Source organism: Vombatus ursinus, unplaced genomic scaffold (genome assembly GCF_900497805.2).
Source record: "Vombatus ursinus unplaced genomic scaffold, bare-nosed wombat genome assembly UNPS02014833.1, whole genome shotgun sequence".
NCBI classification, from domain to species: domain Eukaryota; kingdom Metazoa; phylum Chordata; class Mammalia; order Diprotodontia; family Vombatidae; genus Vombatus; species Vombatus ursinus.
Genome location: NW_020954611.1, coordinates 9,054,562 through 9,079,457, shown reverse-complemented (window position 1 = coordinate 9,079,457; position 24,896 = coordinate 9,054,562). Strand labels below are relative to the sequence as shown.

At 36.7% G+C, this 24,896-nt stretch overlaps 1 protein-coding gene across 2 annotated transcripts in view; it reads left to right on the top strand.

The window, feature by feature from the left end:
- The window catches only part of IDE (insulin degrading enzyme), a 111,235-nt gene that overhangs the window by 7,018 nt on the left and 79,321 nt on the right, over positions 1-24,896 (top strand). The window contains exons 1-4 of one of the 2 annotated variants that reach the window (XM_027839810.1): positions 15,385-15,446; positions 19,739-19,923; positions 20,939-21,146; positions 24,670-24,839. In XM_027839810.1, coding sequence (XP_027695611.1) covers positions 19,764-19,923; positions 20,939-21,146; positions 24,670-24,839 — 538 coding nt within the window. In that variant the 5' untranslated portion in view covers positions 15,385-15,446; positions 19,739-19,763. Of the gene's footprint in view, positions 1-15,384; positions 15,447-19,738; positions 19,924-20,938; positions 21,147-24,669; positions 24,840-24,896 lie in introns of those variants that run through there. The other variant, XM_027839809.1, reaches the window with a different exon arrangement.

Genomic DNA, 24,896 nt, shown 5'->3' with positions numbered 1-24,896 from the left:
GTGACATAAAGAAAGGCATCCAGAACATAGATTCTGTATGGGATATTTATTAGAGAACATGGACCAGAATTGATGAGGATGAAAGGGTAGGTTTTGGTTTGCAAAGTGGAGGGAGTACCTACATTAATGAAATCACAAATCGTTTGAAATTATTATATTCAGAGATATAAATTGTATAATCCTTCATCCCCCCCAATTCCCAAGTCTGTGGTATACCATATTGCTTCTTAAAATTGGTGTTGTTTTTCCTTAAATGTGTATGTATTTTTTCCTTTAAAAGAGGAAGTTAGATGATGCAGTATATAGAGAACTGGGCCTGTAGTCAGGAAGGCCTGAGTTCAGATCCAGCCTCAGATACTTAACTAGCTGTGTGACCCTGGGTGGCAAGTCACTTAACCTCTGTTTGCTTTAGTTTTCTCCACTGTAAAACAGGGACGATAATAATAGTACCTACCTCATAGGTATGTGAGGATCAAGTGAAAGAATATTTGTAAAGTGTTTAGCACGTAGTAGGTGCTATATAAATGATAGTTATTATTAATAAAAACAATTTCATTTTGGGGGAGTGGCTTAAATACACCAGTCTGTAGTAAAAAGTCCCTTAAAGACTATTTTTTAAAATTTATAGTATTGATACTTAGTAAACACAGTCATCACAGGTTGTTTTTTTGTTGTTGTACCAAAAGACTAAAAAATGTTAGCAGTTGTGTTGCCTAGTTTTGGGAAGAAGTAAAGTGTAATAATTAGGATTATATATGTAGAAGATTAGAAGGATGTGGTAAAAATTAGCAAGTTGTTAGTGCCTCTTTGCCAACTTTTTTAATAAAAGTAAAATTATGCCATAAGACTCAAGGCCCAACATCCACATTTTCCTGTTGCAGTTCTCTTTCCTCAGTGGATCAGTCAGTCTCTTTCTTCTGGTCAGTATTGTCATTGAGTGTCAGAATTAAAGGGAGTGACCATCCTACCATAACTTAAAATGTTGAAACGAATGAGCTTCTGATAAGAGAAATCCAGTAGGCACTGTTCTGACTCAGGAAAGGGAACTCAGTAATTTATGACCTTGAGCAAGTTCAGGATTTTTGAGCCCTCATAACTAGTTATTACCTAGGAATTCCAGTTACAATTGGTAGCTTAGTCACTTTCTGATTTTCTTGGGTTCCAGAATAGTATTGTGAAATAAAGATGTCGAAGGTTGGGCTCTTTAAGATATCTAAGGTTCTTAAAAGTCTCAAATTACATGAAATCTAAGTCATCTTGAAAAAAAAAAACTGACCTAACTTGATTTTAAAAAATTATTGATACTTTTTGTTTTGACACACCAGGCAGTTCAAAATAACCTCCCTCATATAAAGTACAACTTCAGTCTACCCCATCCTTAAATAATTCATTAGTTGTTAAAAGAGTGCATCCTTTTTTTTCTGTTAAATTTGAACATTGACTTGTATTTGACCATAGTTGTGTTGCCTTTCAGTGTTGGGTTTATTTACACTGTTTTGGCTCTGCAGTCTTCATTTTGTGTTATTACTTCATGCAAGTCTTCACATGTTTCTCTGAATTCTTCTGTTATTCTTTATGATGTGATAACATTGTATTATATTCATATCCTACTGTTTGTTCAGTCATGCTCCAATTGTTGGACATAAGTGTTATTACCAGCTCTTTCCAAATTGGATTTAAAGAAGGAGAAAGCATAGTGTAGTGGAAAGAATACTGAATTAAAACTTAGGAGATCTAAGTTCTAATTTTGATTTGGTCTTTAGATAGTTTGTGTAATCCATGGACAAATAACCTTTTCATTTCAGTGCTTCAGTTGGTCAGTTTTCTTGTGAAATTTTGGGTTTTTGAGCTGAAAGCTTAAAACTTAACATCAGACTTTTAAAGTGCTAGATTTGGAGTCAAATAACCTGGCTTTGAGTCATGTCTTTTACTTTTTAGTCTTTTTGTGGCTCCTTTCTGGCCCTGTTTCTTCAATTGAGGTGCTTAGAGTAAATAATCTCTGAGGCTTCTTTCAGCTGTATGACACTGTGGTTTTAATTGATTTCATATGTTCATATATCCAAAAAAAAATGCTAGTTGGAGCCTAGTTTCTGTGCAGAATTTTGCTTTGATTTAAATCTGTACTATGTATGGCTCTGAGAATAGAGGTCCTTTTAGCATTTGTTATAGGATGAACTTGCCAGGATGACTTTTTAGAAGGATCAATTATTATAATTATTTTTATAGATTTGAGTGATATATACTAAACATTCCATTTTGGCAGTTCATATGATGAGTATTCAGTATTTATAACAATTACCTAGGAGCTTATACTAACTTATATTTTATGGACCTAGAAATTCTTTTTTAGTCTTTAGCCATATAGTCTTAGCATAATTCCTTTTGTAATAAAATATTTATATGAAACTTTAAAAAAGAATCAGTTTTTCTCAAGAGGAGTTAGAGGTTAAAAATCAGAGAGGGTGCCTTGTGGAAGTAGGGTCAACTGTGCATGAGAGAACCTCAGAGCTATCCCTGTATCGTGAAGATTACTTGTAGTCTCTGCAGCTAATTTCCCCCTCATCCCAACTTTAGTCATTTAAAATATGGCTATTTTTTTTTAAAGAGCAATGTATATTTCACTTTCTAAAGAAATAAGTTCTTCTAGGAGTAATGGCACATGCCTGTAATAATCCCAACTACCATAGGGGAGGCCCAGGCTGGGGATCTCTTGGGATCAGGAATCCTGAGGTATGATGGAATAAAAGGTATGCTCATTAAGTTTGACATATTACTATAGTGAGCACTGGGGGGTGGAGTACACTAGTTTGCCTGAGGAGAACCAACCCTGCCCCAGAAATGAAGCAGGTGAGAGAGAGAGAGAAATTCTGAGGTCACTTGAATTAAGTTAAATATTAATAATATATGTCAAGTGCTTTGCAAACCTTAAAGTACTATATAAATGTCACCTATTTTAAATCAAATATTCCACATCCAGAGGGAAATTTCTATTAAATTAAGATACTTAGCTTACAACTAATTATTTGTAAAATGAATAGGTTGAACAAGACTGGCACTAGGATTCCTAAAATACTGTTTCCCAGTGTTTGTGAAAGAAAAGACATTTAAGAGAGCCTGCTTTAGAGTTCACTTATCTAAGATATTGTCTTAGAAATCATTAAGTGGAAAAAAACAGCATAGAAAGCTCATTTATCTTTATGCTAGTTTTCCCCTTTTTTAGTGCAAAAATTATTTGCTGTTTTATTGGCTTAGCTTCATCATCTGTGAAATGAGGGGTTGTACTGGATATTATTTAGGGTTTCTTCCAACTCTGGTGAACCTGGGCAAGTCATTTAACTTCTCAGTCCTGGTTTTCTTCATCTTTAAAATGACGGATTTGGATTAACCTTAGATTTAGTTAGCACCTATTTCACCAGATTGTCTTAAGAAGCAAATGAGAAAACATATGTAAAGCACTTTGTAAGCCTTAAAGTGCTATATAAATGCTAACTATTATTATTAGGTGACCACTAAGGGTACCTCTAGCTTGAAATCTATGATCTAGTGATTCTGTGATAAGGCAGTTTATCTTATCCTTGAAATTTAATTGAACAACAGTAACAACAAAATTCTAGTTTGTTCATCAATACCTCCACTTTCTGCCTTTTTTTCCTTCTCGTTTCTGTCTTGGGATGGAAAAGGTCTTTACATGTTTATAAGGTTTCCAAGTTTCTGATTGACTACTCTTGGACTTCGCTTCTGTTTTTGTCTGCAACGATCAGTGACCAATATAGGGCATGGCCCAGCATCCAAAGGGGGTGGGGGTTGTGGACGATTGGACTTTGTCAGGCAGCATTCTAGCCGAGTATGTTTTTAAGCCAGAGTTCCAGAAGGCAGGAGCCTCCCTAAAAAAACTGGCTTGGTATTTGTGTCATAATTCCCAGCTTTTTCTACAAAACACAGCTAATGTGAAAAATTATTTTAGTTATGTTAGTCTCTTCCCTACTAGTGTCCCTTTGTAAAACTCTGTCTCTATTGTTAAAAAAAAATGCCCCCTTTGTTCTTAGAATTGTGTTTCAAATATATGGTACATATGATTATAAAATGAGAGAAAATCAATCTCATCTTTTATGACCACACCTATATGTCAAAGGTAATTGCAAAAACCATGACCAAGTACTTATAGAAATTGCTCTGAAATTGCAGATGTCATTGTGTAACAAGAAAGTGCTAGGTTGCAGCCTCCTGAAGTGGGTGGAGCTGTAAACCTTAAATAAACAGGGAGATTAATGTCACCCATCCAGATCCAGCAGTTATTCTCAGAGTCAACAGGAAGCAGAATAAGAAAGGTAAATTAGGGTATTCTGGGTCTGAGAACAGATGGATGTGTCAGGGTAGGAAAATATAAAAGGGCCAGTCTGATTAGTGTTATAATAACCAATCAATGGTCAGATCAGAGAAGAAAGGCAAGACATGGACACTGACATGAGGAAAGAGGCCTGCCTATATCCAGAACTGAGAATTAGAGCTTAGGTTAAGAGGTGAGGAGTATGATTGGGCAGAGACTATAAATCTGTACAGCAGAGACTGTGATGTATCTGGACATAAATGAATATAGATTTTTTTGTAACCTGTAATATCCCTTCTTCCCTGTCTCTTAAAATACTAGTAAATAGATTGGAGAACAAGGCTGTATTTCATGTATTGTCCACAAAATTGAGGGATATGAGAAAAGTCTTGTAAGCTGAGCAAGTTATTTAATTTCTTCAGACCTCAATTTATTCATTTTTAAAATAAAGGGAGTTGGACTAGATGGATTCTCAAGCCCTTTTCCAGCTCTAAAACCTTTGATCCTATGTCCTCATAAATGAAGTATTAAATGAAAATGAGTTAGCTCTCCCCTGCCTCCTCTCCCCCAATAGGCAGGGAACATTCCAGGAAGTGCTAGGAAACAGCAGCCTCACTTAGACAGTGGTTTGAGATGCAAAATCAGGGTACAGAGAATCTGTGTTTACCTAATACCCATTCCTTCACACTCTCATTCTTGGGAAAGTCCCTGATTTATAAACTTTGGAGTTTCTTTCTATTTCTAGCTATCTAGTGCCTGAGAACATAAGAGTTGGAAGAAACTTAGATGGAATCTAGTTTGACATACCATTCAGTGCAGAAATTTTTTCTTCTATAGCGGGGATTCTTAACCCTTTTCTCTGTCCATGGACCCCTTTGGCAGTCTGGTAAAGCCTGTAGACCCCTCCTCAGAATTAGGTTTTTAAAAGCATGACATAAAATATACAGAATTATAAAGAAACTAAAGGTTAGTGAAAATAAAGATGTAATTTTTACTCTTATCCAAGTTCATAGACCCTAGGTTAAAAACTCCTATTGTATAGACTTCCTAGCCGATCCAGCCTTTCCTTTAACATGCTCATTGATCAGGAAGTTCTCAAAGCAGCCCAATTCATAATTGTATTTCTTTAATCAGCTAGGTAGCACAGTAGAGAGAGTGCTGGACTCGGAATCAGGAAAGTTTGAGTTCACCTTTTGCCTGACTTACTAGTTGTGTATCACTGAGCAAATCACTTAACCTGTATTTGCCTCAGTTTCCTCAGTTGTAAATTGGGGATAATAGCACCAAACTTCAAGAGTTGTTTTGGTGAGAAAATGAAACATTTGTGCTTTACAAACCTTAAAGTGGTATATGCTAGTCATTCTTATTCTTAATTAAAAAAAAAAAACATTTCTGTCCAGTCAGAATACGTTTCTTTTGATTTCTACTCATTGGCATTAGTTTTAGGGACTATGCCCATGGAATTGTTATGTCACTGCAAAACATTTCTTGATCTGCTTCATAGCCCCTCAAATATTTGAAGAGCTCTGTTATGGATTAGGAGTAGAATTGGGTGAAGGAGCCCATTCTGGTGTAGATACAGGTAGTGCTGAAAAAATCCCCTACACAGGTATTTTCATAATGTTGTTATAAGGGTGAAAAGTCAAGTCCACAGACATTTATTAAGTGCCTGTGTACCGGGCACTGTCTCTCAGCACTGGAAATACAAAGAACAGTGAAAGTCCTACCCTCAGGAAGCTCTCATTCTGTGTGGAGGAAGCACAGGCCAACAATTCTGTACAAAAAATGATACAGGTAAGAGACAAAGAGGAGATAATTGTAGAGTGAAGGCACTACCAAGAAGGGAAGCAGGAAGATTTCTGGTAGAAATGGGCTTTTAGCTGGGATCTGAAGGAAAGAAGAGTCAAGAGTGAGAAGGATAGGCATTCCAGACATGGGGGGGATAGCCAGTGAAAATGAAGAGTTTTGTTTGGGAAACTGCAAAGAAGCCAGGGTTACTGGATTGTAGAATATGTGGAATACAGTCAGGCATGAGAAAACTGCAAAGGTAGGAAGAGGTAAGGTTATGAAGGGCTTTAAAAGCAAGACAGGAGTTTTTGTTTGATCTTGGGAATACTGGAGAGCTACTGGAGTTTATTGAATGGAGATGCAACATGATTAGACCTGCACTTTAGGAAAATCAATTTGACAACTGGAAAATGGACTGAATTGTGATTCTCAAGCAACCCACAGTAACGTTTTTAAGTTGTAAGCCGTTAGATAGATCCAGGTAGGTTTCATTAAAATCATTCTCCATCTAAACAAGGAAAGAATGAAAGATGTATCTGCAGCTTTGCAAAACACCTAAGGAATTGTTTTTTCCTCTGAAATTAGAAACAAATTGGAGCATAAAATAGGTATTTTCCAATTTTGAGCTAGACCACATGATATCACTAGGCCTGTGAAAAAATAAGTTTGACTATAGTTCCATTCTGTAATGCATCTACACTGTACCACAAACATTTTTTTTTAAATTTCATTTGGAAATTGCAACAGCTGTGACAGGCTGGTTTCTTAATGGAGCCAACCAAACCGTCACAAAGGAAAAATCAGAGACAATAAACTGATTTGTGTCCGTATTTTTTTTGTTTGTTTTGTATTTTGGTGAGGCAGTCAGGGTTAAGTGACTTGCCCAGGGTCACACAGCGAGTGTCAAGTATCTGAAGCCGAATTTGAACTCAGGTCCTCCTGTCCCCAAGGCCAGAGCTCTATGTCAGTATTTTTGATGTTCATTTTTGTTTTAGGATGGAAATGGATTCACCTGGTTGTGATGGTGGTGTTTATTTTTTTTTAGGTGTTTATTTTTTTTTTTTAAATCAGTGTTTGGATGAATTTTAGCCAGCTAATTTTTTTGGTGGGGAGGACCATGAAAAGTACCCCCTTTTTAAAACACATAAACTTTATGGGAATGGAAGCCATGTGACTTAGTTGTAACATACCAAAGAAAAGTCATCTGTCTCGCCCTCTCTGACTGCAACCAGAATCATCACTGAAAATTGTATTTTTAGCACTGCCTTCTCTTACTGCAAATAGAACTAACACTGAAAGTTGTATTTTTAGGGTTCGGGGGCAGCTGGGGGAAAAAAACCAACCAGTACCATGGCTTTGTCTTTTTGTCTCTAATGCCCTGTACACAGTTGGATCTGAACAGATGTTTGTAATAATAGGGAGAAGCTAGGAACCTTGTTTTTCAATTATAAAGATAGAACTAAATCAAGTATTAAAAACCACCCTTGTATCTACCAGTGTGGTGGATGCAGTGGGCAGTTAAAAAGAAAAAAAAGGTATATATAAGATGAAGTCCCTGTCCCCAACCAAGAAATTTATATAGTCTGTTTGGGGAGACACAGCATAAACCAAACTGCTGTAGAAGATCTACTGACATAGCCAGAGAGAAAACAATACAGCATACAGTAAGCTCCTAATTGTGCTGAAATATGGCTCTAGAGAACAAGTTTCAGTCTAGGAAAGGAATCAGGGAGAAGAGTGAAGAGAAGCAATGGGAGCTGCAGTTATGGGTTTTGTTTTTGTTTTTGTTTTTGTTGTGCAGTGGGGTTAAGTGACTTGACCAGGGTCACACAGCCAGTAAGTGTTAAGTGTCTGAGGTCATATTTGAACTCAGGTCCTCCTGACTCCAAGGCTGAAGCTATATCTACTGTGCCACCTAGCTGCCCTTGGGAGCTGCAGTTGTGCTGGTAGTAGGAGTAGTAATGGACCAGTAAAAAAATGTGGATGGAGTGGACTGCAGTCTCTGCAGATCTTTTTCCACCTTTGCCTTCTCTGAGCTTATGCTCCTCCTGGTATTTCTCACCGTCTGGTGATCCTCTTCCCCCCATTTCAAACAGAGTCAGTATTTACTTATCAGCATCACACAGTTTGTAATCATTCTAAGAATGCAGGTCTGACTGGGTTGAGTTCAGCCCCATCAATCATTCAAGTATATGTTAATTCCCTACCTTGTGCTAGATATTGTGCTAGGTGCTGTGGATATGAAGATAAAAGCTTTAGAAGAGCTTATTATCTAGCCAAGGGAGACAAGGGATGTGTGAGGAAGTTTTATGGGGGGGAGGATTGGGGTGAGAGGGGAGAGAATCCAGCCACTATAGGAACAGGAAAGGATTCATATAGAAGCTGTAGAAATGTAGAAAACATCCAAGTAGGTGGGTTAATACCAGAGCCTCCTAAGTAATTTGCTTGGAGGACCAGTCCTTTTATTTTGTATAAACACAATGCACGTTTTTATATGTCTATAAAATATCATGTATATGTATACATGAGAATTCTTTGTGTACTTACGCTATTCATATAGAAAATGAACCACAAATTTCCATTTAAAGAATCTGAACCAGCAAGCTCGAATAACCAGACTAACACACAAACATACCAGTGCCAGGGATTCTCCAGTTTAAACTTCCAGAGGCGTGTCTCATATAGCCAGAATAATAAGTCTGAGTTCTTATTCAAATTCTCCACTTTAGTGAGCACGAGTGCTATGTTTCTTGTGTAGGGGGTGGCGCTTGAGCAATTTTAACCAGATTTTCAAGCTGTATATCTTTTGAAAAGATTATTATTTTTACTAGGCATCTCATTCATAGTTTTATCTGTTTACCTTCATACACTAAATACTGTTACACTTGAGATGACATAAAAACATTGATAAAACCCTGTCTGCCTGGGCTAGCTTTCTGAATGAAAAAACCTGGCATTTTTTTTTTTAAGGGACTTTTGTTTCCTCTCTTTTTTAATGAGGATGCCTTTTGTTTTTATATCTCATTTGTTTCTGAATATATTTGCCACCTTTCCATCCCCAGCATGTCTTTCTTTTTCTGGAAAGATATAAAAAGGAATAATCAGCAAAATCAACCAACAGATTGACTAACAACATATGTGCAACTTTCCCCACCATAGCGCCCAACCTCTCCGGTAAAAGGTGTGAGATGCTTTTTTTTTTCCTCCAACTCTTTCTGGTACCAAGTAATATTGTGAAGCTTAAGCTACCAGTACTTTATGCTAAAATCCTACTGAACATAATTCCTTTGATGTAGAAATACATTAGGATTTTGTCAGGTCCATCATTATTAATATGTGATTTCTGTACACTATTGTAGGTGTAGGAGGTATAGGTGACCGCTGGATCTGTACTGGCGCTGCAAGTTTGTTTTTTTCTATAAATGCCTAATAGTAACTTGTTGAAGAGAGGCAGTGTTTTATGGAGAGCTGTCCTTGGAGTCAAGAAGATCTAGGTTCAGGTTCAGTCCCTGATGAATTCCACATGTGGCCATGGGCAATCCACTTAATCTCTCAGTGCCCCAGACAACTTTGTAACACTGAGTTTATATGTAATTTGCTCATTTGCATCCAATAGGTGTCAAATTAATCCTTCTTAAGTGTAGGTCTGACCATGTTACCCCCTCCCCCCAATTCATTCAGCTCCAGTGGCTCTCTGTTGTCTCCAGAATCAAATATAAAATTCTCTAAAGCCCTTTCTAACCTGACCCTTTCCTACCTTTCTAGTCTTTTTAACACCTTACTCTCACCAACTTGTGATCCAGTGACACTGGTGTCCTTGCTGGTCCTCACAGATAACACTCTATCTCCCAACTAACTGCATTTTCACTGCCTGTCCCCCATGCCTGGAACCTTTTACCTCCTTATCTCTGCCTCCTGGCTTCCTTGACTTCCTGCAAGGCTTAGTTCTCAGTCCCACCTTCTGAAAGAAGCCTTTTCCAGTCCTCCTTAGTCTTAGTGCTTTTCCCCTGAGATGATCTCCAGTTTATCTTCTCTGTATGTTGTTTGTAGGTAGTTGTTTGCTTGTTATCTCTTACATTAGACTGAGCTTGAACAGGGACTGGTTTTTTGTTTTTGTATTTCTTTTGTATACCAAGCACTTAGTAAAATGCCTGGCACATAAGTATTTAATAAATGTTTGTTGCTTCCATAGGAAATTTCCTATGCAGATGAAATTATGGAATTTGGACACTATCTCTAGTCCACTTCCTAAAAAGTCAGTTTATCTACTTGCATTTTTTCTCTGTGATAAAAATATAGAATATGAAAATGTGTAATATCCTGGACGATATAACCTAGCTCTCTTTCTGAGATGAAACATAATTCTAGTTATTTAAGCTTTCCAGTTTTGTTTCTTGATAAATGTAACTTTATCAAGTTTTCTGTGTGATTCGTTAATATATTCTGTTGAGTTTTGTATGAATTTATTAAAATATTTTATGATATTTTTCCATTAACTTTACATGATGAAAACAGAATGTTAGGAAAAGCATTGGTTCATGTGTCCCAATTGTGATGACTAATTGTTCCATTTTTATTCTTCTTTATTACTCCTTTGCTCAATTAATGTATTTAACTTCCATAGAACTATTTTGTAATCTCACAGGCAGAATTATTAAAACTATATTAAGAATGTTGACAAGACAGTGTATGGTCTCAGTCCTTTCTTCAGACTTTGGTTTTGTAGTCTAGTTGTTTCACTTTGGCAAGAATCTCAGTGAATGAAGTGAAACTCTGTATTAGAAGGCTAATTGAAGCAGCCCAACACTTACATAGCTAAAGCTGTTTATTGGTATTCATCATTGCCTTATGAATATGTTCTTTCTTTGTAAAAATAAGGGGGCAGACCAGGTTATCTTGAAGGCCGTTTTAGTTCTTTATATTCTGGGGAAAAATATATCCCTGTTTTGCTGGATCTTGGGCTGGAGTGGAGTGGGACAGGACTTGGTTTGAGAGTATTATTACATTAGAGGGATTAGTTTCTAGGCAGCAAGGAATCATAGCCAGGTCTATTGCAGGGATTAACGTGGGGTCAGTGAACTTGTTTTTAAAAAGTATTTTGAATAATGGTTGCAAAATATAATGGGCTTCCTTTGTAATCCTGTGTATTTTATTTTTTTGCATTTAAAAATATTCTGAGAAAGGAGTCTATGACACACAAAAAAGTATTATTTTTTTAAACTCTGGGTTAGTGGTAAAGGGAAGGAAAGAAGAGATCCGTGGGTTCAAGAAGGATTTGAGATCAGCATAGGCAAGAAGGTATGCATGGAGAGCAGTCTTTTGAGTAGTCTGGGTGAGGCAGAGTGTTGGGGATAAATAGAGTCAAGGATCAGGAAACCCAGGGAAGTATATACAGGGTTTGGGTAACTAGGATGAGAATACAGAGGAGTTAGGTAACAGGTCATGAATCTAGGTCTACAGGGAACTAGGATCAGAACTGGATGGATGACCTGCAACAGGAATTATCTTGATGCTTAGCCAACAACTTCTGGATTGGAGGCTTCCTGTATGCCACAACTGAGGTCAAAATTTGAATAGAACTAAGCCTCTAGGCAGGGATAAATGAGCATGTACCTGACTGGAGTAGGTATAGGATTCTGGGGACCCAGTCAGATATTAATATTTGACTGCTTTTTTTTTTTTGGCAAGTTTTGAGTGGAAATTTAGAGTGTTGATTAAAATGTCAAAACCCTTAATTGCTTATGGACCTTTGGAAATTAATAGTAGTTAAGTTCAAGGCAATCCTTGTCCCAAAGGTCTGGGGGCATCTAAAAAAAGGGATTTTTATCTCTAGAATTCATTTGACATTTTAGCCTGCCAAAGTTTAGAGTTAAGGTGGGGTTTTGTTGTTGTTCAAAGGTATGAAGATCCTGCTCTTCACATCCCGGGAGGGATGTGTTGATGAGTGTTGATTAATAGTAGGGAGGGAGTAATTTCTGCATTAATTTGGTATTTTGCTCTTACCTGATTGTATTTCCCAGTATTGTGAGTTGGGGTGTCATTTTATTTTTTAATAGCAGTTATGACCCAAAGCAGGGTTAAATCCAAAGTGGTAAATAACTGTGGAAACCTACATGTTATGTACAAACTTCAGTTAAAAAAATCAACATATTTTATTATTATTAACTTGGCTGACTCATGGCTATACTTTATGTGTTCTCTGTTTTTTGATGTGGCCAAGAATGTTTATCATCAGTAAGTATTTATTGAAGACATACCTGTGTGTGCCTACTTGATGATTATGTTAAATGGCCCATCATTGTTTGGCAAGCCCTCTTTTTCTTAATTCTTGCACAGAAGAGGTAAGTACAGCCTGGCATCAGTGTGCCTTCATTTCTAGGATGGCCTTTAGAGCTTGTAAGATTTCACAAGTTTATGTAATGAATATATCTCTTTGGAGGAGAAAGGGTCTCAGTTTTTATTCCACAAACCACTTTAACTTGGTGAAAGACCCTATGGCATCACTTATATCCTGAGACAGTGCCCTTTGAATCCATTCAACTCTCATCTGCTTAACCCTTGTCATGTAGGGACAGGAAAGGAAAGAAAAGATCATAGTTTTTGGTGGGGGTCATAGAAAACTGTACTGCATTTGATCTTCAGTGAGGTTTTACATTCCTTGTTTCTCTTTCCCTTTACTGTAGGCAGTCTCCCTTGTGGACTTCATCTATGACAGTGGTCCTATAAACTGTTTTGTTCTTCCCTGCTTTTGGTAAATTTGAAGAGAAGAGAGAGAGTGATATGTTGAAAAGACCTGGTCCACTAGTCTTGAACTCAGGACACCTGTTGGACTCCTGGCTCTGATGCTTAGTATGACAGTGAGCCTATGGGGAACCACTTTATGATTTTGAACTTCAATGTTCTTATCTGTAAAATGAGGATACTTGCAAGAGATAGTTGTAAACCTTGTAACACACTATGTGCAGTTGAGTTATTATTCTGTGTTTTACTCTGTTAGGTAGGAAACTTTGCTATATATCCATTGAATTTCAGAGTAACCTCGTGGCTGCTTTGAGAGCCCTGTAGACCATCGTTAGTCCCCAGGACCTTGCTTAAAGAAAGTCTTCTAGCTTTGTCAGGAAGATCAGTTTGTAAAATGATGATTTTTGTTCATTTGCCTAAATGTTCACTGGTGATTTTATATTCTTTTCAGTACTAATATTGGCAGGCTCTATACAATTGACCTAATAATAAGAGGCTAGAATCACAAGTAACTTTTACAAATATACAGAGATTTTACAAAAATAGGTGAAATAGGGGATATTTGTAGGGCATGGTGGCACATGCCTACACTCTCAACTACTGGGAGACCAAAGCTGTCAGATCTCTCAGGATTTCTAAGCTGCAAAGGGCTGTTTCAGATCAGATACCCGTACTGAGTCTGTCATCAGTATGGTGAGCCTCCAAGAATGGATGGGGGTTGCCTAAAGAGCCTGGGCAAACTGGCCCGGGCTGGAAATGGAGCAGGTCAAACCTCCCATACTGATCACTAGTGGGATCAGCCTGTGAGTAGCCCCCTTCACTTTCAGCCTGAATAAAATAGGGAGAACTGGTAGTTTAAAAAAAAAAAAGAATTAGGGGACATTCATACACTTTGCAAATAGAGTCTTCCCCCAAAAGAATTCACCATATATTTCCTTTATCACCTAATTCCTTTTTCTGAGGTTTTTGGGTTGCTGAGGATTGTTGAAAACAACTATTCTACCATCCTGTTGGTCACATGATCCCGCTCAGTTTTAAAATAGAAAGTCCCTGAAGGTACTTTGATATTTTAGATTGTAAACTACTTAACAGAAAGGCCAGGTCATTTAAAAAACAAATTTAAAATATTAAAAGTCAGTATAAACAAATTCAATAAAAATATAGACAAAGCATCTCTGAAATAATAAACACCACTAGAAAGTAGGATTTCATTTATGGAAACCCAAATTACAGACAGCTATAAAACATCATCTGGATTGCATAAAGTGAGTGTTTGCATTAAAGAGTTTCAGGTAAGTGCTTAATAGAAATATTTTATCAGTGTCCTAGGGGTAACATTAATTTTATTGAGAAGTTAAATGCATAACCACGTTAACTCTGCTGTGGCCTTAGATGATTCTTTTTTATGATTATCTCTGTCTAATAGAAAATTTGTAGTGTGGTATTGATCATCCTATTTTTCTTGTATTCCTATCTGCTTTTCAGTCACTAGACACTTTGGAAGTAGGCAGCTAGATTCCAGAGAAGGAAGAATTTATTATGTTGACTTGCTTTGCTCTTCTAATGAGACTCCAGTGTATGCCACATGCTGTTTCTGTGACAGTACAAAAATAATGGTCTTCCATCTTAATTGTCTAAATAGAAGAGGCTAAGTTAGTGTTAAAGTGACTAGCATCACATAATGTTATGCTTGGAAGGGACCTTAGAGATAATTTTGTCCAACTCCTCAATTTTATCAAGGAAGCAAAAGCTCAGAGAGATGGAGAGCTTTGCCCTCCTGCTCCAACAGCTCATGAGCAGCCAGGCTGGAGCTCAGGCTCAAGCCTTCGGAGGACAGTGCTCATTCTCCCATGGAATACTGTTTTCTCTGGCCTCTGGCGGAAATCTGGTAAAGAAAATAATCCCAATATTTTGTTGATAACAAAGCAGTTATTTTCATCAAAATCTCAATTTGGTGTGAAAGTTTTAAAATTTTATTGCTGATTTTTAGTCTATAATTTCAAACTTCCAAAAAAATTTTATACTTCATAAGAAGTAGCCTGGAAGAGTGGGGGGAGGAGGGAGAACCATCCTATGGAAACCTGTGCTCCTTATAGGGCCTATTCAGCTCTAACATTCTTTGATTCTAAATCACATTTATTTAAATTCTTAACAGCATTTTAATATGTGCAGAAATTGATCTACTAGAAAGCAATGCAATAGAACACTAAAAGCTGATAGTGGTGCATTTTAAAGTTTTCACTGCACTGTGGTCTATTAAAAATAATTCTGCTGGTGCCTATAAATGATTTTGCATGTGACATCTTGAATTTGAATACTTTTTGAAGAAAGTATTTCTTTTAGAACTAGGTTTTCTACTTTGACGTCCTTAAGCACTTAAGCTTGTTTTGTTTTTGTTTTTGGATAGCCCTTGTTATTTTAAAAAGTTGTTAGTGAAGGCTTTTTGTTTATTGCTTATAAGTGGCTCAGCTGAGTCAGGTGACCTCATGAGATCATAAATACTCAAGAGGCTGGCAAGCTGTTGATGAGTTAGTTCATCAGAGGAAGCTTGAGAATCCTTATTCCTTTCCTTCTTCCTTTATCCCAGAAGGTATGAATTCAATTGCTTTGGAAAGTGTGGACAGATATTTGTTTTGGGGAAAACGAAGAGTAAGTGGTAGGCTGTTGGTAGTGGGTTTTGCTTGGCAAATTCTTTATTGTTTCTTGATTGTGGTGGCAGTTTTTAGAGGCACTATCAGTTTGAAGTTGGAGCTCTTATTGCTCCCAGGCATAGACTTTGACTCTCAAATGTTATGGGGTTGGTTTCTGCCCAAACTTGTGGAATCCATCTCATTGCTATACAAAGTATGTGTGATCAAGGGAAGCTTTAATGTCCAGGTGTGAATTTTAGCATTAATGGGTTATTTCTCAAATGAAATATGTTGTTGCTTCTGAAGGACTTTGATGACTGTTATGAACAGGCTTAAATCAGAAGGGTTATCTAAATCTAGGGTTTAGTCACTTTAAAAAAGATATTTGGGTTAGGAAATAAGGAATCAGAGACAATCTGTACATTAGGATTATGGGAAGGGGTAGAGCAGATCTTTCTTTTTTCTTGTTTAAAAAACTTTTCCACATTTAACAAAACAAGAATAGGCGTTTGTAACTAAGGTGAACTTTCCTTCACCTTCTTAGGAGCCACTTTGTGAATTTAAATGAGAATTCACATTCAAAAATGAGGGGAATAGAAGTTTTAGAATTCATTATTTTGTAAATGTTGAACTTTACATCTAAAATCTTTGATTGTTAAAACAACCTGGTATGCTGTATGTAGTCTAGCTAGATTGTTTTATGGATGATTGCTTTTGCAGTTACCTCTCATTCTTCCCAGTAAATTTTGTTCATTGAAGGTGCATCCCTTATAGGCTTATCATTTGTTGGCTGCTGTTTATTTAGGGTGTTTTGGATATTCTTGTCCCATCTTGCCTGGAAAGTCCATGAAGATATATGATCATACCAGTTGTACTGGGGAATTACCATCACTTTGTTAATTCCCTTCTATCATGAAATGATACATAATTGACTTAGCCATTAATTTCATCACTCTTTAGTTTTAATTAGATTTTGGTGGCTTATCCCGTTGGCACCTGCACATTATAAAATAGTATTAAGTTTTATGTTTTTCTGTAGAATTATACTTAACCATATTCTGCTGATCATCAATAGTAGTGTTTCTGTATGTTATATTGTATGTGTGGTTTGAAAAACAGTAATATGCATCTTCTATTACCCCATGTAAGACACATTCCTTTTTTTTTTTTTGTAAAGAATTTTAAAAGTTTATTTAGTTAAATATTTTCCAATTATATGTAAGAAAAATTACTTTTTTTAAAAAAATTTTGAGTTCCAAATTCTCCCCCTGATCTTTCTCTCCTTGGGAAGGCAAGCAATTTGATTTAAATTATACATGTGAAGTCATACAAAATATATTTCCAGTTTAGTCATGTTGCAAAAGAAACACAAAAAAATAAAAAGAAGAGAGTAATAAAAGTATGCTTCAATCTTCATTTGGAGTTTATTAGTTCTTTCTCTGGAGGTAGATAGCATTTTTTCATCATAAGGCCTTTGGAATTGTCTTGGATCATCATTTTGATCAGAGTAATTAAATCTTTCAGAGTTTATCATCCTTACAATATTGCTGTTGCTATGTATACTTCACTTTGCATGAGTGCATTTAAGTCTTCCCAGGTTTTTTCTGAAATGATTTTGCTTGTCATTTCTTATAGCACAGTAATATTACATCACAAACATATACCGTAATTTGTTTATCTATTACCCAGTTGATGGACAGCCCCTCAACTTCATATTCTTTGCCACTGCAAAAAAGAGGTGCTAAAAATACTTGTACAAATAGCTCCTTTTCCGTTTTCTTTGATCTTTTTCTCATGCAGACTTAATAGTGGTATTGTGGGTCGGAAGATATGCAGGGTTGTTTTTTTTTTCTTAATTGATTGATTTATTTTTAGTTTTCAACATTCACTTTCATAAGCTTATGAGTTTTAAATCCCCCCCCACTTCCCTCCCCAAGAAGGCATGCAATCTGATGTATGCTCTACATATACATTCCTATTAAACATATTTTCACATTAGTCATGTTATAAATAAGAATTGGAACCAGTAGGAGGAACCACAAGAAAGAAGAAGCAAAACGAAACAGAAGAAAAAATAAAAGAGAGAGATCAAATAGTATGCTTTGATCTGCATTCAAACTCCATAGTTCTTTCTCTGGATGTGGATGGCATTTTCCATCATGAGACTTTTGGAGATGTCTTAGATCCTTGCATTGCTGAGAAGGTCTGAGTCTATCAAAGTTAGTCATCACACAGTGTAGCTGTCACTGTGCACAACGTTCTCCTGGTTCTGCTTACTTTACTCAGAATCAGTTCATATACAAGTCTTTGCAGGTTTTTCTGATGTTTGCTTGCTTATCATTTCTTATAGCACAATAGTGTTCCCTCACATTCATGTACCACACCTTGTTCAGCCATTCCCCAATTGATGGGCATCCCCTCAATTTCCAATTCTTGGCCACCACAGAAGGAGCTGCTATAAATATTTTTGTACGTGTGGGTCCTTTTCCCATTTTTATGATCTTTTGGATACAGCCCTAGAAGTACTTTTGCTGGGTCAAAGGGTATACACATTTTTATAGCCCTTTGGGCATAGTTCTAAATTGCTCTCCAGAATGGTTGAATCAGTTTACAGCTCCACTAACAATGCATTAGTGTTCCAGTTTTCCCACATCTTCTCCAACATTTATCATTTTTCTGTTTTGTCATGTTACCCAATCTAATAGGTGTGATGTGGTACCTCAGAGTTGTTTTGATTTGCATTTCTCTAATCAATAGTGATTTAGAGCATTTTTTCATATGACTTTTTCATATAGCTTTAATTTCTTCATCTGAGAACTGCCTGTTCATATCCTTTGACCATTTATCAATTGGGGATTGACTTGTATTCTTATAAATTTGACTTAGTTCTCTATATATTTTAAAAATGAAGCCAATAGGACACATTCTTAATAGAGATCAATATTCTTGAGGGAAGGTTCTTATGTAAATATGTTTGATATTAATGGGCAACCCAAAGAACTAGATATACTGAAAAAATAATTTACTGAGCATTTCTTATGATATCTCATAGAGATCTTGACCCATAAACTATAATCCTACCCATAAAAGGACAAATATGCCTCATAAAACCAGTGACTTACCTCTGAACTTCTCTTAACTCATGGAGGATTTCCCTGGTTTTACAAGGTCACTTGGCTACTTCTCCCGAGATAACGGTGTTCGTGAAATATCTTCACCATATTTGCCTCCCTCATTCCAGATCAATGTCTAGTTCACTTGATACTTTGGTAACTCATTCAAGCCCCCAGGCCCAGTGCTTTTTACTTTATTTTTTATACTTATGAACTTGACAAACATGAACATTTCCTCGCACCAAGAAGAAGAGAATAAGAGGATCGTATATGACACTGAAATATCTCATACATAGCTTGTTTTTTAAATTATAAATTAAATTTAACTCTAGCACTGCACTGCTTGTTTGTGTTTCCTTCTGATCTCGTCTGTATAATTTATTTAAATGTTTTATTAATAATTGTGTTCTTACTTTTTGTTAACATTATCACTACTCTCAGTTCTCCAGCCTTGCTGTTTCTCATTTTTGTTGTTGTTGTTGTTGGTTTTAGGCAATTGGGGTTAAGTGACTTGCCCAGGGTCACACAGCTAGTAAGTGTCAAGCGTGTGGTCTGAGGCGGATTTGAACTCAGGTTCTCCTGACTTCAGGGCTGGTGCTCTATCCACTGCGCCACCTAGCTGCCCCCTAGCCTTGCTCTTAAAAATATTTATTTCCTAGTGTCTGTTAAACACCTTCAGTTGGTATATACCCGTCAGAACTACATGTTACCTTTTGTGTGAAATTTTCTGGTAATTTCTTTTTGATGAATGTTATTTTGAAGGTCTTCCCTACCCCCTTTGCATTTTACTTTGTGCTTTTACTTGGGTTTGTAAGTCTTCTGAGGTTTTCAGACCTTGCTCCTATAGCTGTAACTCCTCAGCCATCATAAATAAAAATATTGTTCCATATAAATAGACAATTTTCCCTAAATGGATTATATGCTTTGAAGTATATTGACCTTCGAATATAATCTGTACTCCAAATGGTTTTAGAAGTCATTTATGCAAATCTTTGGGAGGCAAGAAATGTCTGTATTTTGTTAGGTAGGTTTTAGGCAAACCTCCTAGAATTAACCTGCAATCTTTTGGTATCTTGTATGTTCAACTTTCTGTGTGTCTTTTTAAAAAAATGGAGACATTTAAACTTCTGATGTTTTAGCTTTCAGAGAGGGACTTGCGGCAAAATGGATAACCCAGCTGTTAAGAGAATAGTCAATAATATTATCAAATCTCCAGAGGATAAACGAGAATACCGTGGATTAGAATTGGTAAACGGCATCAAGGCACTCCTCATCAGTGATCCCACCACAGATAAGTCATCAGCAGCCCTTGATGTACACATAGGTATTTTTATGTTTCTATGTCTTTAACTTTGCCCTGGAATTTATTAGGACTTTCCATTTATATTGAAATAATAAAAAAGACTCAATTTCAATGTATCCAGGTGTGTCTGTATAAACAAGTTATAGTATGCAGTAGGTGTGTTTCTAAAAAAATTGTATGTGAATTGAATTTTTGTAAATCAAACAATTAAAAGTACACATAAAAACTCTTGCTGTTTAAGGAAATCTTATAATTAATATTTTGTTTGCATAGAATGTATTGAACATGCTGTAATGGAGCACTGAATTTGAAGTTAGGAGAACTGGGTTTGAATCCCAGATCCGTTACTACCTGTGAGGTCTTGAGCAAGTACTCACATTGTAGGATTGTATAGTTGGAATTTACTTAGAATTCTTAGTAGTGAACTTAGTTATTTTTAATAGTTTTGGATATCTGGTTTTCAGGTTTAAATGACTTATAAGAACTAAGGGAGTCAGCAGTATGATTTGGCAGCCAAAACAAAAAAAAAAGCTGAAGGAAAGAACAAACATTATTGATTTAGGAAAGACAGACAAAATTGAGCATGTTCAGAAGAGGACAGTCAGGATGGTGAGAGGTCTGATAAAGATTATGCCAAATAAAGATCATTTGAAAGAACGGATGATACTGAATATGGAGAAGAGAAGACTTGGGGTGGGAGTGGAAAGGACTTCATGTATTTGGTAGGTTATCATACGGAAGAGGGCGCTAGGCTTATTCTGTTCAGCTGCAGAGGGCAGAAATAGAAATCATAGGTAGACATTGCGGAGAGAGAATCAGATCTGAGTTTGATTTAAGGGAAAACTTCCCAGTAATAAAAGCTGTTCCCGAATGGGATGGACTACATGAGGGAGTTGTAGGTTTCATCTTATAGTTGTATCAGATGGACTCTGAGATAGCTTTAAATTCTGTGATTCAGTAATTGTTATTATACTTGTAATATGTTTAATCTTGTAAACTTGTTTGTGTACTTAAGTTTACATGCTTTCTTCTTCAGGATCATTATCAGATCCTCCAAATATTGCTGGCTTGAGCCATTTTTGTGAACATATGCTCTTCTTGGGAACGAAGAAATATCCAAAAGAAAATGAATACAGCCAATTCCTCAGTGAGCATGCAGGGAGTTCAAATGCTTTCACAAGTGGAGAACACACCAACTACTACTTTGATGTATCCCATAAACATCTAGAAGGGGCCCTGGACAGGTAAACATGAATTTGTTAAGTATTGATCTACTGTATGTATTTCAGTTACATTAGCAATGGCTATTACTTTTACTACCTTCATATTTATAATTTTGGCTCAAGATAATAAGCAGTACTACTTTATGTTCTGTTTTTGTACTTGTTCATTTTTAAGCTAACAATAACATTTATTTTGTATTAGAGGAAGATAAATAGTGTAACCATTGACACAGCCTTTAGGCCTACAAAATGCTTCATTGACTTATAAAATTTATACCAGCATCAGATCATATTTCTATAAATAAGCATCAGTGGTCTAAAGAAATATAATAATTTTGCTTCTGGTATTGTTTCCACTTACATGTAATTTTATTTCAAAATAGATACATTTTAGACTGCCAAACCACAAATCTACCATTCTTTTGTTTCCCGCCCTCAAGCATGCAGCATCAGTTGTTCATATCTTGAGAAAGGCAGCATTAAGCATATATTTCTCAACTCATTTTAATATTTAGAATTTATTGGATCCTCGTTTAATTCCATTTTTCTAAAAGAATGTTCTGAGTTTCCATGGAATAAAGTGTCATACAAATGGACATAATTCTTATCTTGCTCAAACTTTAAAGAGAAATATATTTTCAAAAAGAAAATCATATTTAAAAGAAAAGACTACAGTTTGAATGTGCGTGTGTATTTGATGAATGCATGCACACAGGTATACACACACACACACACACACACACAGTGGGGTAAGTGGTCAGGGAGAGAGGGGCATAGTTGCCTTTGAGACCAGATTTTGAACTCAAGTCTTCCTGAATCCAAGTTCAGCATGGACTGAAGACTATATATATATACTTACACATAGCCAGACATGAATCTCCAGCATATTGCAGCCAGGTGCATTTCACATCTAGGTTGTCTTTATGGTTTCCTTCATCAACAGATATGTGCGTGTTTTTAATTTAAAGTGGAAAGAGCACTGGACTGCAATGCTTAAGTCTTCATACTGCCTGTGATATCATCATATTCCTGCTGGGCAAATGACTTTCATGGTCTCTGTCTCAGCTCAGCATCTGTAAAGTAAGAGTTGGACTTAGGTAACTGTTAAGTTCCCTCTCACTTCTTCCAATCATACGATTGTATGACATTTTCTAAAGTATCCGTGTTTACATAAAGTAATCAGTGATGTAATTGGGTTTCTTTTTGATATGTTGAACGCTGTGGTTGCTCTGTTGATAGTCTCAAGAGTCTAGGTCCACCCTTGCTTCAGAGGCAGCTAGTTGACACAGAACTCTGGGCTTGGATTCAGGAAGACCTGGTTTAAAACTAGCCTCAGACCTTACTAGTTGTATGAACCTGAGCAAATCACCTAACCTCTCTGTACCTCAGTTTCCTTAACTGTAAAATGGGGGTAAAAGCATCTTCCTTACAGGGTTATTGTGAAGATCAGATGAAATAATTGTAAAGCACCTAATGCAATGCCTGGCACATAGTAGTTGCTCAATAAATGCTTACTTCCTTCCCTCTTAAGCCTTGTAGTAGGGCTTAGCTAATATTAGAATCAGATGTTCTGATTTTTAAAAAATTTATCAGAATTTAAAATTTTGCTATTATAAAATAGTATGAATAACTTTGGGTTACTGTGATATAGACAGCTTAAGTTGAAACAAGACTTAAGAAAGTTATAATTAGACAATTATTTCTGATTGGTAGCAGTTCAAAATGTAATCATGAGAAGAGTTAATGTACTCATTTTAGGATGTCATGTTACTGAATCATTCAATATTTGTTTATTTTTACTTCAAGTACTATAATCATTACTTGATCAAGTTGTTGATTTTTTTTCTAGATCATTTCTCATAGAAATGTGTTCTTTTTGTTTGAATTTCTGGAGTCTTTTTAATAGAGCTTTTTAAGTGGGTTACTATTAATTTATGCTTCTGGTAGTAAATGCAAATGACTTTTAGTTTTATTTGTCCAACTCTAACCTTTTTCCTGACCTTCAGTCTCACATCTCTAACTGCTTATTAGACATCTTGAGTTAGATGTCTAGTAGACATCTTAAACTCAGCGTGTCCAAAACTAAACTCATTATCTTTCCCCCAAAACTGTCCCTTCTTCCTAACTTCCCTGTTACTGTCAAGGGCACCGCCATCCTCCTGGTCACCCAAGCTAGCAACCTATGTCCTCCTCAACTCCTCACTCTCTCACCCTAGCCCACACTCAGAGCCAGACACTTCCCAAGTCTTGTTTCTCATCTTCTTAACGTCGCTCTTACATGCCTCTTCTTTCTTCTGACACTGCCACCACCCTGGTGCAAATCCCTCATGACCTCATCACACCTGATCTTTCTGATTAATCTTCCTGCCTCAAGTCCCTCCCAACTCCATTCCATCTTCCGCTCAGCTGTCAGATTGATCTGACCGTGTCACTCCCCTATCCTGTGAATGCCTGTGGCTCCCTGTTACTGCAGGACCAAATATAAAATGATCTACATGGATCTTAAAGCCCTTCATAACCTGGCCCCCTCCTACCTTTCCAATCTTCTTAATTTTACCCCCATGTACTCTACAATCCAGTGACACTGGCATCCTCTCTGTTCCTCATTGCCATATACTCCATCTCTGGACTCTGGCAAAGCATTTTCACTGGCTGTCCTTCATCCCTGGAACTCTGTCCCTCCTCATCTCTGCCTCTTGGTTTCCTTGGCTTCCTGCAAGTCTCAGTGAAAGTCCCACCTTCTGTAAGAAGCCTTTCCTTTAATGCTAGTGCCTTCCCTCTGAGATGATCTCCAGTTTATCCTGTAGAAGTCTTGTTTGTACACAGCAATTTGCATGTTGTCTCCCTCATAAAGCTGTGAGTTCCTTGAGGGTAGGGACTGTTTTTTGCTATTCTTTATATCCCTGGCACAGGGTGGCCTCGAGGCCACATGTGGCCCTCTAGGTCCTCAAGTGTGGCCCTTTGACTGAATCCAAACTTCGCAGAAAAACATTCCCTTAATAAAAGGATTTGTTCTGTAAAACTTGGACTCAATCACGAGGCTGCTGCACCCAAGGACCCAGAAAACCATGTGTGGTCTTGAGGCCACAGGTTCCCCACCCCTGCCCTGGCACTAAGCTTATTGTAGGTGCTTAATAAATGCTTATTGACTAACTGATAAAATGTGTAAAACTTACTGAAATATAGAGGTGTGGACCAAAGGACCATTAGCTTCTGGTTGTATTTTGTTTGGTAAGTAATTCCAAAGAGAATGCACTCACACAGGCTCCTTTTACAGTCTCATTAAATTACAAGTTCTTATTACCTTAAACATCTCTCTTAACATTTTCATGTAAAGTTTGTTCTTTTTTCTAAGCAGTGAGCATCTGTGATGTGGCTCTGATATGAAATATATCCAAGATACCATTTTTCCTACATCATGATACTTTTTCATCAGCTCTGTCGCAGTTTTTTTATTCTCTGTCCAAGAAGACCATCAAAGATAGCATTGTTTTAAATGAGCTCATTTTCAAATATTTAATTATATCATTTTTTATTGTTTTAGATTTGCCCAGTTTTTCTTGTGTCCTTTGTTTGATGAAAGCTGCAAAGAGAGAGAGGTGAATGCAGTTGATTCAGAACATGAGAAGAACGTAATGAATGATGCCTGGAGACTGTTTCAGTTGGAGAAAGCTACTGGAAACCCCGACCATCCCTTTAGTAAATTTGGAACAGGTTTGTCAGCTGTGTGTGTGTGTGTGTGTGTGTGTGTGTGTGTGTGTGTGTGTGTGT